Genomic DNA, 15950 nt, shown 5'->3' on the forward strand with positions numbered 1-15950 from the left:
AGAGATCCGAGATGTAGTATGTATTATTATATATTGTGAAAATTTGGAGCTACTGTTTCCCATACAATGTTGTTTTCACACGAGCATACACATATCATCAGCGGATATAGCTTGTTTAATAATCTACAGTAAACCTGCTGTCCACATGAGTTACCGCTGTAGTATAAAAGACAAAATGTGTTCGGGCTCTCCTTCAATGTTTGATTTCCATTTCTTTTTCACTATCAACATACTATCATTGTAGTATCATTGTTGATTAATCACATACGACGACAACAACAGCAATAACTGTTACACAAAAGTTTTATTGAAGCTATTATCAGAATGACCGTAAGCGACAATTATTTTTCAGGCAAAGTGGCCGTCATAACAGGTGGCTCTCGCGGAATTGGCCGCGCTGTCGCGGAAGCATTGGTCTCGCGTGGCTGTAAGGTTGTAATTGGCGATGTTTTGGATCAAGTGGGCCAGGAAACTGTGAACGAATTGAATACACGTGCTGCTGGTGTCAAGGCCGCAGCTTATATCCACACGGATGTCACCGTCTACAAGGATGTGCTTGCCTTATTCAAATTTGCTGAATCCGAGTTTGGTGGAGTGGATGTAAGTCCTATTCCTCTTTCTCTGTCTCCTTTTCCTTTCTTATCTCTCCACAAATATAAACAACAATCCACTGTTCATAGATTGCTTTCCTCAATGCAGGCGTTATAAACAAGCCTGATTATATGTTTTCGCCGTTGGATGGTATGGTTATAGTAGCCCTAACTCCTTATTACTGTTGATTAACAGAATTGAAATGATATATCTCTTCTAACATGTATAATGATAATGATGACGATAGATGAGGCAGAGAAACTGTTGCCTGAAGTTAACATCAGCGGTGTAGTTAAATGCACGCGTGTGGCTATGCTTGCTATGGCTAAACGAGGCGGAGGAGTGATTACAGTCACTGCAAGCTGTGCTGGCTTCCTTGGACCCTTGTAAGCTCATGAAAATAGTCCATGTACTTAGTTTCTACTCACATGCGTCGGGATAAACTAAGAAAACTGGAACGAATATAGTGCACAATCGATTTACAATGCTACCAAGCATGCTGTCGTTGGCTGGACACGTAGTCTTGGCATGCTCAAGGATATCTGCAATGTGCGGGTGAATGCAGGTACGCTTAAAGAATTACTTCACTCTTTTCGACGATGGATAAAACTGTAACACTCAATACGTACAATTATCCTTTACTTGCATAGTCTGTCCTCATTGGGTTGGTATGTTTGTAGTGTATATCATCATATATAATGACGGGTGCTTCAACTAGATTAATGGAAAAAGACTAGGAGAATGCTAAGAGCTGAAGCGGGTTCCTTCAAGCATCGACACTCATTAACAAATACGATATTTAATTATGCACAGAAACTGACATGAGACACAAAATCACGAAGAAGGGAGAAGTCGTTGTTGATCCATACCCTGCATTCGTCCAGCAATCACCTACTGTCAAGATTGATACAGTCGTGAGCGGTGTTCTGTCTCTGATGGAAGATGAAAGTCGTAATAGTAAGTACATTTTACGCTCACCATCAAGCAAGCAGTAGAGGCAGTTTTGGAGGCGTTAGAAGGGAGTTTTTTTCTACTACGTTAGCGCAAACTTTATTAACTAAAATGAATATGATATCTTCACTTTTAGCTGAAACTTTATTGACTCTACCGCCGAACATCTTACGTGTTCAGGAACCCATTCAACCTTTTCGTAAGTCTAGCGTCGTCTTGTTATATTGAATAAGGAGAATAGTGATCGCCTTCTTGATTTACAGACATTGTTATGATTCAATGATTAGCCGAGCAATCAAATCCCGCATATGATCAGCTAGCAGAGCAGTATGAGAAAGATGCGCTGGTATATTACAAGTCCTTGCTGGGACCTGCATTGAAGAAATATGAACAAGCTTAAAACCAACAAGTAGCAAGTGACAATGTATAAGAGTCAATCACCAGTGTATGTATTCTAATAGAATTCGTCCCTTTATCATATTTGTATACTACGGCATCGACTTTGGTCGATGCTAAGAGAATATTATATCTGGCTCAGTAATATTTGTGCATGAGCTTCACTGATTCTTAAACTGTTGCATATTTGTGAACTGGACTATTTTTCTTGTGTGCGGCGCACAAGAATCAGGAGCACAAGGATGTGGCCATTGATGATTGTTTTTCTTGACCATACAAGTCGTCTGAGTATGATAGCCGCCTTCTTTTTCATTCTTTTAAGTTTGGTTGTATATCAAGAGACCAACAAAAGCGCTGAAACAAATACGTCTTTCGGTCAGTGATACATAGTAGCTAAACTGAAGATTCAAAGCTCTGGTGATGGGAAAAGATATATAAAACATAGAATGTCATACACATATCAAAAGAGACGCATACTGTGCTTGGCGTATACTTGAATAAGAAGGGCATTGCCCAATGAAACGCGCTTTGTAAAACCTATCATAGCTCGCCTATGATGGCTGCGTATCATATAAGCAATAAAGTTAAGTTGCCATGGCAACGCGAATTTCAAAAACCAGCCAAGATCGAGCTCGGTTAAATTACCTCGTATACTTCTCTCTTTTATCAAAATAGATTATGAATCCCTACAAACGAGTCCATTCCCCTACAGAATATGGTTTACTGGAAACAGACCAAGCAAGAAAAAAGTACATTTCTGAACAATTCGCAGAAAAGATGGGTGCCATGTCTTTGAACAGCAATCCACCTTCAACACCCTTTTCACATCAGTACCAGCAGCAACAGCAACAGCAATCGGGCGACGCTCCAATGTCTATAGCAATGCCTTCCATAGACTCAAGGAAAGACGAAACAAAGACAAACTTGGTACAAACGCACGTGTATGGGACGATGCTTCCGTTTGAACAACGACCTGGTGAATCAAAGCTGAGAATACCCGAGTTTTTACTACGACCATCGTCAGGGTAAAGGTCCTTTTTGTGTTTTCTAGGCAGCCCTACATTTCCTTTTTGCTTAATATGAGTTTCTATGGTAAAAAAAAAGTTGCCCAGAAGCGCGCGATTTGGTAACGTACAGTCCATTGTCATGGCGACCTGCCACGGTATCCGAAGAAGCGGAGGTTTGTTTTTGCATGAATTTTCTTACTTTCTTTATGTTTGACAGATGGATTCATGAAGAGTTTACAGGTAAACTCTCGCCATTCAACGGCAGCAGAAAGTCACGATGAGGGTGAAGGTGTGCAAGACGGTTCGGCAATGGATATTGATTGATTTTTATCGTTGCTAGTACTTTCAACAGCGAGTAGTATCATATTCATCATCATCATCGTTTGTTGCATTCAAATAACAAGCATGCATTTTCTTCTGTTTTCGCATATATACATGAATTTTGGACATTTTCTTTTCTGGATTTTCTAGAAAAAAAGAAGGTGTATGTGTGTGTGCGGTAGTAAAAAAAAAGTTGAAGGGAAAACAAGCAGTAATAATATAATAGAGAAAATTGAGTGTGTGGGAGATGAAGGGGTGAAGGTTGGATGCTAGGAGCCTCAGTTTTAGAATCCGGATCGCACACGGATATCCTCAATCTTCTTTTGTACCTCAGCAACCGTTCGATCAAGTTCATCGGCAATAAGGCGCCTCTTCTCTGCCGGCAATGAGTTGTACTGTTCACACAAATCACCATCAATAACCGATTTGACGGGTATGTAAAAGCTGCGGTAGCTCAAGTGGTCACGTCCGGCAAGTGGTGGTGCTTCAGCACGCATGTGCATCTCCAACATCTGGAAGAAGTCCACATCTTCACGCGATACAAACGGTACAAAGATCCCGATCGACCCCAATAGTGTGGACGTCAGTAATACCTCTCGGCCACCGGATAGTAATGTTGTTCGGTGTACAGATGTGACAATGTCACCCACAAAGTATTGGCTTAGATTTTCGACCTTGTTGGGTGCACCATGCAAGACGCCCTTTTCGTGCAAAATGCGGTTGCCGGTTGTATCCTCGTCGACATCGTGACTGATTGAGGTTGGAAGACGGTTCACAAAAAAGTTACCAAACTTGTCACCTCCAACCACAGTATCGTAATCAATCATGGCCGACGCCGTCGTCCAGCGAGGTGTCGTGTCGTCTGCAAACACTATCAGTCGGTTGTCTGCATGCTTGTACACAAAGTAATGAACTGATTCCTGAATATCCGTGGCAACGATACGGTCGCCTTGGGTGTGCATCGTAACCACTGCATTAGGAATGCTCTGTTATTTCCGTTCAGAACAAATACGCCATGTTAGCTTATAATCAATCGTAGATAATAACGTCATTCACCCCGTCGATGATAATTACCTTGTTTTCGCATTTGCGCAACATCTTCTTCCGACCGATATCATAGATACGCAAAGCTTTACCGATACCAGCCAGTAACCGTCCTTGGAAACCGATCAGAGCTGTGGGAACTTCGTCGACCTCAGTCTTGTGTACGAGTTCCATCTGCACCTTGCCTTCATCGTTACGAACAAACTTGTACAATCGCAGGTAGCCTGTCGAGCATCCGCGTGGGGCAAGAGTCACATCCTTAGCTGTACCCACCACCGCAAACTGTTCCTCCACCTCGGTCATATGTGGATTGCTTCTGAACTGGATCACAGCCACACTAAACGCAGCCTCATTATCCTCCAACTCAATCTCCTGCAACGTTTCGCCCTGGAACGGCTCCAGCAAACGGATACAGCTAGCCCAACGCCCTGGTTTACTACGCACATGGCCAAACTGCTGAGGATCCAAGTTGGTCATATCCTCATCAATCTCAATGCCTTCCTTTTCCTTTTCCAATAGTTCTTTACGCTTTTCTTCAGGCGAGAACGTAGCGTGATCGGATTCAATAACTACAAACGTCTTGGTAGCTGGGTGAAGCACAAACTTGCGTGGCGTGTATTTCAATGGAATAGCGACTTGATTAAAGATTTCGCCGAGTTTTTCAATGGTGAAAATACGCAGCGTGTTGCCGGCGACAGCGACGACACCTTCAGGACACTGTTCGCTGACAAATGGAGTACCAGATTCAAGCATTTCGTAGCTGAGCGGGGTCAGATGAAGACGGCCTTGGAATGTATAGGTGATCCAAGGCTTTGTGGAGAGGGCAAGCACAGCGGGTCGTCCTTCAACATTGATTCTGTGTAAGCGGACGCTGCGGGCGCCGATGAAGCGAGTGCGAGTGTCTGAAAGCTGTCCAGTGATGGTGTCAAGAATCGTACGAAGTAACACCCCATTTGAAAGACCAATGTTGAGATACTGAGTGCCATGGCCTCGTTCGACACCTGTGTCCAACATTTCAATGATGCATAAACTCGAAGGGACACCTTGCATAGCCTGCATGGAAATGCTCTCCAAGCAGCTATCAGGATCGAGGCTGAGGATACGTACGGTCTGATCATCACAACCGACAGCCAAGTGCCGAGATCGCTGTCGTCCTTCTGGTACATCACCAATGGTCAGACATGTAATGTTGGATGACATCTGCTTACGCTCCTGATGCTCATTCAGAGCGCCCATATTATCCAGTTCGAAATACACGATTTCGCCGCCCGATAGTGCAATGGCAATCTGTCGATTGTTCGTAGCTGCTTGCAAAATTGCCTGTCCACCTGGTGTCCGCCATTCATTGACACGACGATCGGCAAGGATGTGACGGATACCGTGGGGATACACCTGGACGAGTTGGTCGTCGCCAAGTTGCTGAATAGCCAGCGTAGGTGCTGATGTCAATAGGCCTGTGTCCGTTACTTCTTCGACCGTTTCACCGATGGACAGAACGAGTGTGGCGTTGGCAAAAGATACCACGATGTACGCATGATATTCGTCGTCTGCCCGAAGCTTGGTTGTCCACACGTTGCTAGGGTTACCGGGCAATTCACTGACTGCAAGTTCGCCGGCCTCGAGACCTTGATTCAAAATACGGAACGTTGAACGTGCACCGCGGCCAGCCAGAGCATAAATTCGTGGTGATTCTTCGTCCGCAAGGTTGAGAACTTTGGTGTCCAACAATGGTGCGAGCGATTCGAGTTCATCAACGAGTAACAGATTTTTGAGCGGTCGTGGCGTAAAGTATACAAGCGGCGTTTCCTCCTGCTCTTGTTCTGCCTCCATATAATCAGCCGATGAGATTTCTGGATCATCGGGATCATCGCCTAGACTTTCAAACGAGTAAAGATGGCTAGGATGAATAGTTTATATAAGTTAGCATCTGCGCTGTGTGATATCTTTGATATAATGCAAAGGGTCTATTTATACAAAAGTTACTTACTGGTTGCCATACTCAGTGGCAGCAAACAAAAAGCCACTCTTCAGAATGCAAAGGGCATTTGTTACTGGTATCGTGTCAAAGTATTTGATTGTCATGCCCTGAACTTCGCCTTCCGAGTGCTCCATCGTCACCTTGTACAAATCACCTTCTTCGGATTGGAGCAAAAAGAAGAATTGGGTCTGTTTGTTGATGCGCATTTTGTGTAGAGCGTAAGAGCAGATAATGATGCCTCTGCTAGAGTCTTCGAGCGGTTGTGCTCGACGGGGAATGGGAATACGGTGCTCGGGCATGTCTTGATGCTTGTAAGTGATAAAGTTTTCTGTACAGACGAGTACGCCAGAAGGTCCGTCACTGCCACCAGGAACTGATTATCATACGCATGTTAGTTATTACTGGCGTCCAAATCAAGAAACCCTTATACCGTGGCATCCCCTTCATTTCTTCATAACCTTACCTGGAATAAGCATATTGGCTCGCAAATCAACAGGTTCACTCCATTTTCGGATTACGTGATTCAAACCGAGATCCAGTTCATAATACGTCAACAACTTTTCGATACTCTTCATTGCCTCTCCTGTAGGATCCTGATCCGTCTCTGCATAGTCCACTTCCAGACAAGCAAACACGGGGTTCTCAAAACCAACGTCCAATCCAATGATATGGTGAATTAAAGCATGGCTCTTGTGTGCTTCGAGTGGGGAGGAGATCGTCAGACGTGCAGCCGAATCGCGGTTGAGAATATAAACGAGCTTTTGCTTTTCGACTGCGCCAATCATGACTGCACGGCCCTTGGGATCCGTCGCCAAGTATTGACCGGGAACGATCCGACGACTTCCGGTCTTGCCATATGTTTCCTGATGCACTTTATCGAACGTATTTTTCGCAGGATTGTATTCCAAAATAACAATGCGTCCGGAATCGGAACCAACAACAACGTAATCTTTTATAATTTTAAAAAAATAATGCCAAACGAATCTTTGTTAGCACTGGTAAAAGAATAAAAAAAATATAAAGTGGCCGTGTCTATTTCGGATTGTACGCGTCAACACGTTTTGCTGTTTTATTTCTGGTTAAATTTACCTTTGCTGGCACCCGTTAAGCGGAATGGGGCAAGACTACGTACAAGACCGAATACTTCATGTGAAATGACGGTATGAATTTTGCCAGTATTGGGATCAGGTCTGAGAAGTTCGATGCGTGTATTTCGCGCAGTGATGATTTCTTGTTGTTTAGTTCCAGAAAAGTTGCCATGGATCGCCTGATTAATGGCGGTTGAAGGGTTGATTGTGAGACCGTACAAGAACATGACCGGATTCACACTTTTTTTTTTCGTGGTTCAAGAAACGACACAGCAAGTACGAATACTACGCACACTGGTAATGGCCCTCCAAGAGGTTCAACCCAGTTTCGTATCCCGATATCATGTCGTCCTGTCGCACTGTCCCAAATGCTTCAACCATTAGTGGCTTGTCTACATAGGGTCTTCTTAAATGTCAACTTCTGTAAAAGTGTACGATTTTTTATTTGCTGCTAGCGCAAGTAACTTTAATTAAAAGACGGGAGACCAGAAAACTTATAAACGATGAGCTTTTGATAGACTAGTAACGGGATCGACCGACAGCAAGTTTGGTGATCTATTCACCAGAGCAAAGAAGCTTCACGAAAAACACGGTCCTTTCGACGTTCATTTATGCACAGGCAACTTTTTTGCCCAAGACACGGATGCGTCAGTTCTCAATGATTTGTTAAACAATAAAATCGACGGTACGTTATATTTTTTGTTACCAAGAAGAAACTATAGGGAAAAAACCCAAGCTGACGCACCCCCCCCTCCCGTGCGACGCTCACGTTTGTAATCAACGACAACAGTTCCTGTCATGACCTATTTCATGACTGGCGATCAACCTATTCCCGAAGCCGCTCAGTCACGAATTGATGCGAACGATGGCGAAGTATGCGACAACCTGTACTATCTCGGCAAAAAGGGTACTTTGACGACCGCAAACGGATTAAAGATTGCCTGGCTTTCGGGTGTTCCAGACAACAACGGCTTTACAGACGAAGACGTTCAAGCGCTTAAAATGACCAAAATGCCCATCACAGCGCCCGCAGGCGTCGATATTCTAATGACACACCTGTGGCCAAGTGGCATCGAAAATGGTAGCAAGGCAATTCAAGCCGCACCAGCGAATGGATCGGTGACCATGGCGCAGCTTGCGGCTGCATTAAAGCCGCGCTATTATTTCGCCGCGGCTGAAGGGGCCTTTTGTGAACGTGAACCCTACAAGAATGTCACTGGCTTTGGTCCTCCCGACGAACGAGCCGTGGACCATGTTACACGCTTCATTGGTTTGGGAAACTTTCTGAATGACACAAAACAAAGAGTAAGTCCAGACATTCAATCGAGATACGTGTTAAGTGTTAAATTAAAATGACGTATTAAGTGATTAATATTCTCCACGTATTTTTTCGCGTATAATAGTGGTTTTATGCCTTCAATATGGAACCTCTAATTAAATCACCAGAAGCCTTGACAGCATCGTTTCCTACCACTACTGAATGTCCATTTACAAAAGAGGCTATTGCGGCTGGAAAGAAGCGTCCACATCCCGAAGAAGATGACTCAGGCAGCTTCTTTTGGGGCGGTCAGCAAAATCCAAAGCGTCAAGGTAATTATATGAAAAACGCACTGTGCTGGGCTGTACTACTACCTATTTGTTTAAAGCTGACATCTTTTAAGCAACCAACAACTCAGAAGGACCAGGCGATGGCTATGTATGCAAGATCTGCAACGAACCAGGTCATTTTATCAAAAACTGTCCCAACAAAGTTCGACGGCCCAAAGAAGGATACATTTGTCGAATCTGCAATCAACCCGGTCACTTTATTCAAGACTGTCCTTCCAAGCAGGAAAAACAGGCACAACGAGATGCTGAGAAATGTAAGATGGGAAATCATCAGGGATCTGCTATGTGTATGTAATATATGGATATGACCCCACTAACAGACAAACACACCATCTATCAGTGGAATCATGCTGGTTCTGCTTGGCCAATCCTAAACTGGAAAAGCATCTCATTGTCTCGATCGGCAGCGAGCTTTATGCGACCCTTGCAAAGGGGCCTCTTGTGTCGTCTCAAGACAAGAGCGGCGTCCCCGGTGGCGGCCACATCATTTTAGTGCCTGTGACGCATTACACCACGTTCAACAAGGTTCCAGCAGAAACACATGCACAATTGACTGGGGAGATCGAAAAATACAAGAATGCCTTACGGGCAATGTTTGCAGAATATGGCCAGGACATGCTTGTTTTTGAATTATCGCGCCAATCCTTCATGGGTCATGCCCATATGCAAATTGTACCGGTACCCAAGGACAAGTCAGACTCGATTGAGGCTACTGCCCGTCAGGCTGCCAAACAAGAAGGATTTGAGCTGACGGATCAAGTGCCTGTAAGTGCTCTTGTCTCATGAAAATTCATATTCTTCGGAGTGACAAAAAAAAAGTTTATCTAAATGAGCGTATTCCCTCGTTAGACTGGCCCTGATGTCAATTTCTTCAAGCTGGAGCTTCCGAACGGCAAGTCGCTTGTCCACGTTCTTCAGCCTCGAGAGCGCTTCAATCTACAGTTCGGCAGGTAAAAAAAAAACCAGATAGAAAAACTTAAGATTCCGAACATCAAAAAGCTTGTCTGGGTAACCTGATGCGCGCGTACGTTCCTTATGCGTGTGATGCATGTTGTGTTGCGGTGTTAATGCTTAGTGTTTTTTTTTCTTCTTCTTGGTGATATTAGATTGATTGCAGCCAAGGTTCTCGGACATCCAGAACGAGAAGACTGGAAGACATGCAAGCAAACGACTGATGAGGAGAAGAACGATACGAGCGCCTTCAAGGACGCATTCAAAAAGTATGATCCTACTGTATAATGCTCCTCCCGCAGTGTGTGATTGTGTAGTATATAGAAACGTTACTTTTATTTACCTTGGGAGACTGTCCACAAATGCATGATGTATAAAGACAAATTGCGCTCTCTGGGAGCAAAGTGCATGTAAAAGAGAAGAAAGAGCAATCTTATCGGGATTATCGGAATCGGGTGGTAACCAAAAGAGGCTACTGCACATCATTGCGCGCATGTGCTGATGAGGATGGCTGATAGAGTCTGTGTGCGTGCATTCCTCTCTGTAGAACCCGATCTTTGGCCTGTCAACATGCCAAAAGGTGGAACTATGACGGGAGCGGGGAACGATTTTTTTCTCTTTCTTGGGCGGGTGTTGGCTGGCTGGCTGGCTGGTTGCTATGCTTTAGATTTGGCGCGATAAAGGGGCTTAACACTCCGTGATATCATCATCTCATTAACATTGTGCCGTGGGCTCCGCTGCAGCCCATCTTTTTGAACCCAAAAAATTTCGGGGGGCAAAAGGAGGGTTGGGGATAAGCAGAAAAAGGAAGCCGTGAACAATGGCAGCAACAGCCATGCTGTTACATGGGTGAGCAAGAAGTCCATAGCAAACGCGAGGACAAAAGGCTGTGCAGTAGTGCACAAAATCGAGAAAATTTTGCCACGTTTGGATAAAACGCTGTTAAGGTTCACTTGAAGTTTGCCATGGAAATAAAACCCTGGTTGACAACAATCACGGGCAACATAAATTCTAGATAGAAAGCCACAGCATAAATGTCCGATGCCCGCTTTAGGGTAAGCGTCTCTACGTCATTGGCGGCCAGTGGCCCTTGATCAAGCAGCCGATAAACCACGAGAATTAAGGGCCCGCACGCACACAGCAACAACAAGGACGACCCGTCAAAAAGGCCACGAGCATGAGCGAAACGGTAGGGCAATTAAGCTGGAAGACGATAGGAGATCTGGATCCCGGATGACGCCGCACATATAAAAGGGCGACGTGTTTTGAAACCCCCTCCCTTAGTCTTGTTTCCCTTCCTTACACTTCTCGTATTATACATCACTATCATCATGTCTGCATCGCCTAACTCTGAAAACGTTGTCATCAACCCTCCCACTGACGACGAATCCCGTGATCTTGCCATGGAATTCGCCCAGCGTATGGTCGTCAACAGCAGCGGCGCCACCACTCCTTCCAAGCCCCAAATCTCGCCCTCTGTCCAGAAGGATTATGCACTTTTGCGCGATCCCGCATACCACAACAAGCGTTTGGAACAGATCCGTCAAAAGAAGGGTTATATCATTGATATGGATGGTGTCATCTACCACGCAAGTATCTAATTGCCACGAATGCTGGATGATTGAGGAGGAGTGTCGTAAGGGAACTTGCAGAGATGTGTACTAACATTGTGACGTTTAAAATAGGGTACCAAGCTTTTGCCTGGCGCAAAGGAATTGGTCGACTTCTTGCACAAGAACAACAAGCGTTTCCTCTTCTTGACCAACAACTCGGCCCCCACTCCCCGTGAGTTGCAGCAGAAGCTTGGCCGTCTCGGCATTGAGGTCACTGAGGACCACTTCTTCACTGCTGGTCAGGCTACCGCTGAGTTCTTGCACTCGCAGATGCCCGAGGTATGTATTAGTTCCAACAACAACGTGAAACATAGTGTAAATCGAAGCGAATAGTTACAGAATGTATGTGTCAGTATGTGCTCATTGTAATCTCACCATTGTTGTCTTTGATCCATCAAATAATAGGGTGGCACCTGCTACACCATTGGTGAGCCCGGTCTCGCCTACGCTCTCTACGAAAAGGGCTTCTTCATGAACGACCACAACCCCGACTACGTCGTCTTGGGTGAAGGTTCCTCATACAACTACGAGCGCTTGACCAAGGCAGTGCAGTTGGTCGGCCAAGGTGCCAAATTGATTGCCACTAACCTCGATGTCGAGAACTTGGACTCCAAGGGCAACAAGATCCCTTCGTGCGGTGCTTTCGCTGCCTGCGTTGAAGTCATCACCAAGACCAAGGCCTTCTTCTGTGGCAAGCCTTCTGCCTTGATCATGCGCTACGCTCAGCGTGTCTTGGGTCTCAGCCGTTCTGAGACGTGTATCATCGGTGACCGTATGGATACCGACATTGCTGCTGGTATCAGCTCCGAAATCGACCCCGTCTTGGTCTTGTCTGGTGTCACTGCCATGGAGGATCTCTCCCAGTTCGCTTACCGTCCCTACGTCATCTTGGGTGGTGTCTACGAAATCCCCAACGACGATTCTAAGCACACCATTTCCGTTCAAGAAATGGAGGATGCTAGCCGTCGCGCTTCCTACCTTTAAATTAGTTCCCTAATCATATGTTTAGAAAAAAAAGTTCATCTCCCTTTTTACCATTTCACAAAGCACAGTATCTCCTTACCTCCCATACATCCTCCTCATCTATTCGCACTTGTATATATAGCTTACATCTCATTTAAACAATGAAGCATACCGTTTTATATGAGTGATTTTTCCCTCGCTTTTAATATTAGGTGGATCTGATAATAACTTGGGTAACTGATGGATGATGACAATAAGAGGGGTTTCATTGTTGATTTGAGTTGCTATCTTTTTTTTAAGTGGATTCACAACATAGAGTTTTCAGACTAGTGGCATGGTTATTTTGCAGTAATCTGCGACCTCACATTACTGTATATACGTTTGATTTGTTGGTAGGAATGGGTTGATTATCAATTATAGCAATAGGTATGTCACTGTGATATACGCAATACAAATCAATAAGCTATTTAGATTCCTTGATCTAATACCACCGCAATCGTTGGTATGAATAGAGATGTTAAAAATAAATCTCAACTCTTCGTGAAACAAAGAATAGTAGTTTCGCGTCGTTATTTTCCTCTCTGATTCTGCTTTCTAAGGTTTACATCTAGTAATGAGGAGCGTGGTGTAATTGATGCATCAACAGCAAGTCCAAATTTTTCATATAGCCCCTGGATACAGTAGATCAGTACATACAGTCAGCTATCAATGAAAAAAAACAAAGAGTCCGTTCTTATAGGTCTCGTTTAATGTGTCCATACTGCGCATGTATCCAAGACGTAGATGGATCAGCGATATCTGTTATGCGTATATCAGACGAAGATGGTGATTACATTAGTAGATCAAATGCGGGCAGTCGGAACAAGCTAATAGCTTCTGGATGATCCATGGCGACACAACATATAAAAATTGCATAAAAGAGATGCAAGTACTACGACAAGAGAGTGAATTTGTACTACTGTAGAACGCACACAATGTATTCCAGTAAGATGGAATGCTACCCAAGTTTCGATGGTCGTGATATTTGGCTTTGAACAAAACCATCCAGTCGAAAGTGGCATGCGTAACACAGGATAGAGAACCGTCGAATAGCAACAGCATTAATGCAGGGAAGAGGTCACAAGGATCTCGCTGAAGCGGAATCTTGTACCTTATCGTTCCTTGGTCTATTGATGATGATTGTTGGATATAAAGTGTGCATTTAGTAGCAAGAACACATTTGTAGCGTTTAAGCGGGGGAAAAGGTTCTTTATATTTTTTTTTCTACCTGTTTTACGTTGCACGCTCGTTCCAATGAAACAAACAATGATGCATGTTTGCCCTGCATCCACACATGCTCATGTCTCAGGTATTGTCTCACCCTCAAGGTGAGCACGTTTGAAATGTTCCTTCCGAGGATGAATCACCATCGACCAGCAGCCGGCGACACGTGTCCCGAAGCAAACCGGCCTTGGCAAGACAAAACATCACAACTTCCATCCCCTAAATTTTATTCGCTCCTCATACTACGCACGCACCACCCTACGAGCAGACACACAACATATAACACACACGGCACGCAAACCACGCAACAAACCTTCCAACCCCCCTCCACTTTCAAACCTTTTCCCTGAATGAGCTTGCAGCTCTGGGGTTGTGTTAAGCGTCTCTCTTTCTCTCTCTCTTTTTTCTTCATTGTCACTACCCATTGACATTTGTTCCCGTTTTTTCCCTTTTTTTCAAAACTCTAATAATTTCTTTGTTCTCTCCATGCGCATTGCTATAATTACCGAGAACTTTTTACCCAAGGTGGATGGTGTGACGCGTACGCTTGCACGCCTGCTTGAACACCTCCAAGACACGGGCCACCAAGTCCTGCTGCTAGGACCCGAGAGTGGACGAACCGAATACGCAGGCGCGACATTGCTGGGCACAGCTGGCATTCCGTTTCTGCCGTATCCCGAACTCAAGCTCAACCTGTGGCGACCGGCATTTACGCAAAAGCTGATCGATTTCGAACCAGACGTGATTCATTTGGTCGATCCCGTGTGGTTAGGTGCAGCGGGCCTTGCAGTGTGCCGCTACTATCTCCCCAACACCCCATTGGTTTCGTCGTACCACACCAACCTTGCAACTTACTGTGGCCACTTTGGATGGGGCTTCTTTACACCGCTCATGTGGCGTTGGAACAAGTTTTGCCACTCGTACTGTCACTATGTCGTGTGTCCGAGTAAATCGACGTCGCGGATGCTCGCGAATCAAGGATTCGATGACAATCTGAGGATATGGCCACGTGGCGTCGACATGGGCATGTTTTCACCTAGCAGACGGTCCAAGGCATTGCGTGCGCAGTGGATGGGGGTGGATGAGGCAGAGGCACACAGCAAAGCAGTGATCCTGTATGTAGGCCGTGTGTCGTTTGAAAAGAACTTGGATTTGGTGATTGAGGCGTACAAGGGAATGAATCATCAGCGTTGTCATTTGGTGATTGTCGGTCATGGGCCTGCCTTTGACGCTATCCAGTCAGAATGCGCACAGACGAACACGCCTGTCACGTTCACTGGCTACTTGCAGGGCATCCAGCTGGCGGCTGCCTATGCCTCGGCTGATATCTTTGCGTTCCCTTCAGTGACCGAGACGTTTGGTCAAGTGGTTTTGGAAGCAATGGCGTCAGGATTGCCAGTCGCCGGCTTGCGCGCAGAGGGCGTGCGCGATCTAGTGGATCATGGCCGCACAGGAACGCTGTTGGATATCCGGCGAAATATGCCACGTGATCAGCAAATCAGCAAATACCAGCAGCATTTGCTAACGCTCGTTGAAAACCCGGAGATGCGGCTTCGTATGAGTCGTGCTGCACTCGATAAAGCGAAAAGATATACCTGGTGGGAGGCTATGGAGGCCATGGTACGCGTATACCGTGACGCAGTCATTGCCAACAATCCATATTTCGCAAAGGAGGAGTCGTTGGCAGCAGATCATACAAGTAGTGGAGATAGCGGTGTTGAAGAAGATTTCCCGGCAGACTCCAATTGTGGCGCTCACTCAAGTATTCTCATAGCATCGTCCTGATCATCGATCATCGTCATTACAAGTACAAAACATAACCCGTTCTTTCGCTTATAGTTCTATTATTTTACCTATTTACGCCTACATTTTCATTGTCTATACAAACGCTCTCTTCTTTAACAATAGCTTTTCATACCAATAACCCAATCGACCACCCCCGCCTTTGTATCCTTCTCCGAGTATCTCGTCTACTTGTTGGAATTATTCTTTATATTATTCTATGTATATTCATTTAGTTACCCTGTTTTTGTCTCGTTATTTTTATATATATATAACAATTTTACTAATTGCTCACTGCATACTTCTCAGTTTGGGATTCACAAAAGAGAAGTTGTGGATGTATACATAAACAAAACGTAAATATGGGCGTCCATTGTTGATTCTTTGTGTTTAC

The 15950-nt window shown here is 44.9% G+C and overlaps 6 protein-coding genes across 6 annotated transcripts; 5 read left to right on the forward strand and 1 right to left on the reverse strand.

Moving 5' to 3' along the window:
- Positions 1–324: 324 nt before the first annotated feature.
- Positions 325–1942, forward strand: BDB00DRAFT_875112 (uncharacterized protein; the record flags this gene model as incomplete). The annotated part of the gene is made up of 8 exons (XM_053127305.1): positions 325–600; positions 681–741; positions 839–977; positions 1059–1156; positions 1242–1259; positions 1405–1548; positions 1679–1741; positions 1830–1942. 8 exons carry the CDS (start codon positions 325–327, stop codon positions 1940–1942), a joined length of 912 nt encoding a protein of 303 aa, XP_052976915.1.
- A 649-nt stretch (positions 1943–2591) lies between these two features.
- On the forward strand, positions 2592–3354 carry BDB00DRAFT_836755 (uncharacterized protein). Its single transcript, XM_053124506.1, has 2 exons — positions 2592–2963; positions 3043–3354. Exons 1-2 carry the CDS (start codon positions 2617–2619, stop codon positions 3224–3226), a joined length of 531 nt encoding a protein of 176 aa, XP_052976916.1. The 5' UTR covers positions 2592–2616; the 3' UTR covers positions 3227–3354.
- Positions 3355–3550: 196 nt separating this feature from the next.
- Positions 3551–7603, reverse strand: BDB00DRAFT_768403 (CPSF A subunit region-domain-containing protein; the record flags this gene model as incomplete). Its single annotated transcript, XM_053119737.1, has 5 exons — positions 3551–4252; positions 4341–6207; positions 6298–6661; positions 6752–7237; positions 7378–7603. The coding sequence occupies 5 exons, from the start codon at positions 7601–7603 to the stop codon at positions 3551–3553; spliced, it is 3645 nt and encodes a 1214-aa protein (XP_052976917.1).
- Positions 7604–8174: 571 nt separating this feature from the next.
- On the forward strand, positions 8175–10223 carry BDB00DRAFT_790167 (CwfJ C-terminus 1-domain-containing protein-like protein; the record flags this gene model as incomplete). The annotated part of the gene is made up of 5 exons (XM_053120935.1): positions 8175–8681; positions 8780–8966; positions 9325–9749; positions 9834–9934; positions 10091–10223. The coding sequence occupies 5 exons, from the start codon at positions 8175–8177 to the stop codon at positions 10221–10223; spliced, it is 1353 nt and encodes a 450-aa protein (XP_052976918.1).
- Positions 10224–11191: 968 nt separating this feature from the next.
- Positions 11192–12705, forward strand: BDB00DRAFT_979418 (HAD-like domain-containing protein). Its single transcript, XM_053129963.1, has 3 exons — positions 11192–11524; positions 11621–11827; positions 11954–12705. The coding sequence occupies exons 1-3, from the start codon at positions 11267–11269 to the stop codon at positions 12530–12532; spliced, it is 1044 nt and encodes a 347-aa protein (XP_052976919.1). The 5' UTR covers positions 11192–11266; the 3' UTR covers positions 12533–12705.
- A 1070-nt stretch (positions 12706–13775) lies between these two features.
- On the forward strand, positions 13776–15716 carry BDB00DRAFT_535687 (glycosyl transferase group 1). The gene has a single exon (XM_053117767.1). The coding sequence runs from the start codon at positions 14261–14263 to the stop codon at positions 15557–15559; it is 1299 nt and encodes a 432-aa protein (XP_052976920.1). The 5' UTR covers positions 13776–14260; the 3' UTR covers positions 15560–15716.
- The last annotated feature ends 234 nt before the right edge of the window (positions 15717–15950 follow it).

The sequence above is a fragment of the Zychaea mexicana genome (assembly GCF_025766255.1).
Source record: "Zychaea mexicana strain RSA 1403 chromosome Unknown BDB00scaffold_68, whole genome shotgun sequence".
NCBI classification, from domain to species: Eukaryota; Fungi; Mucoromycota; class Mucoromycetes; order Mucorales; family Lichtheimiaceae; genus Zychaea; species Zychaea mexicana.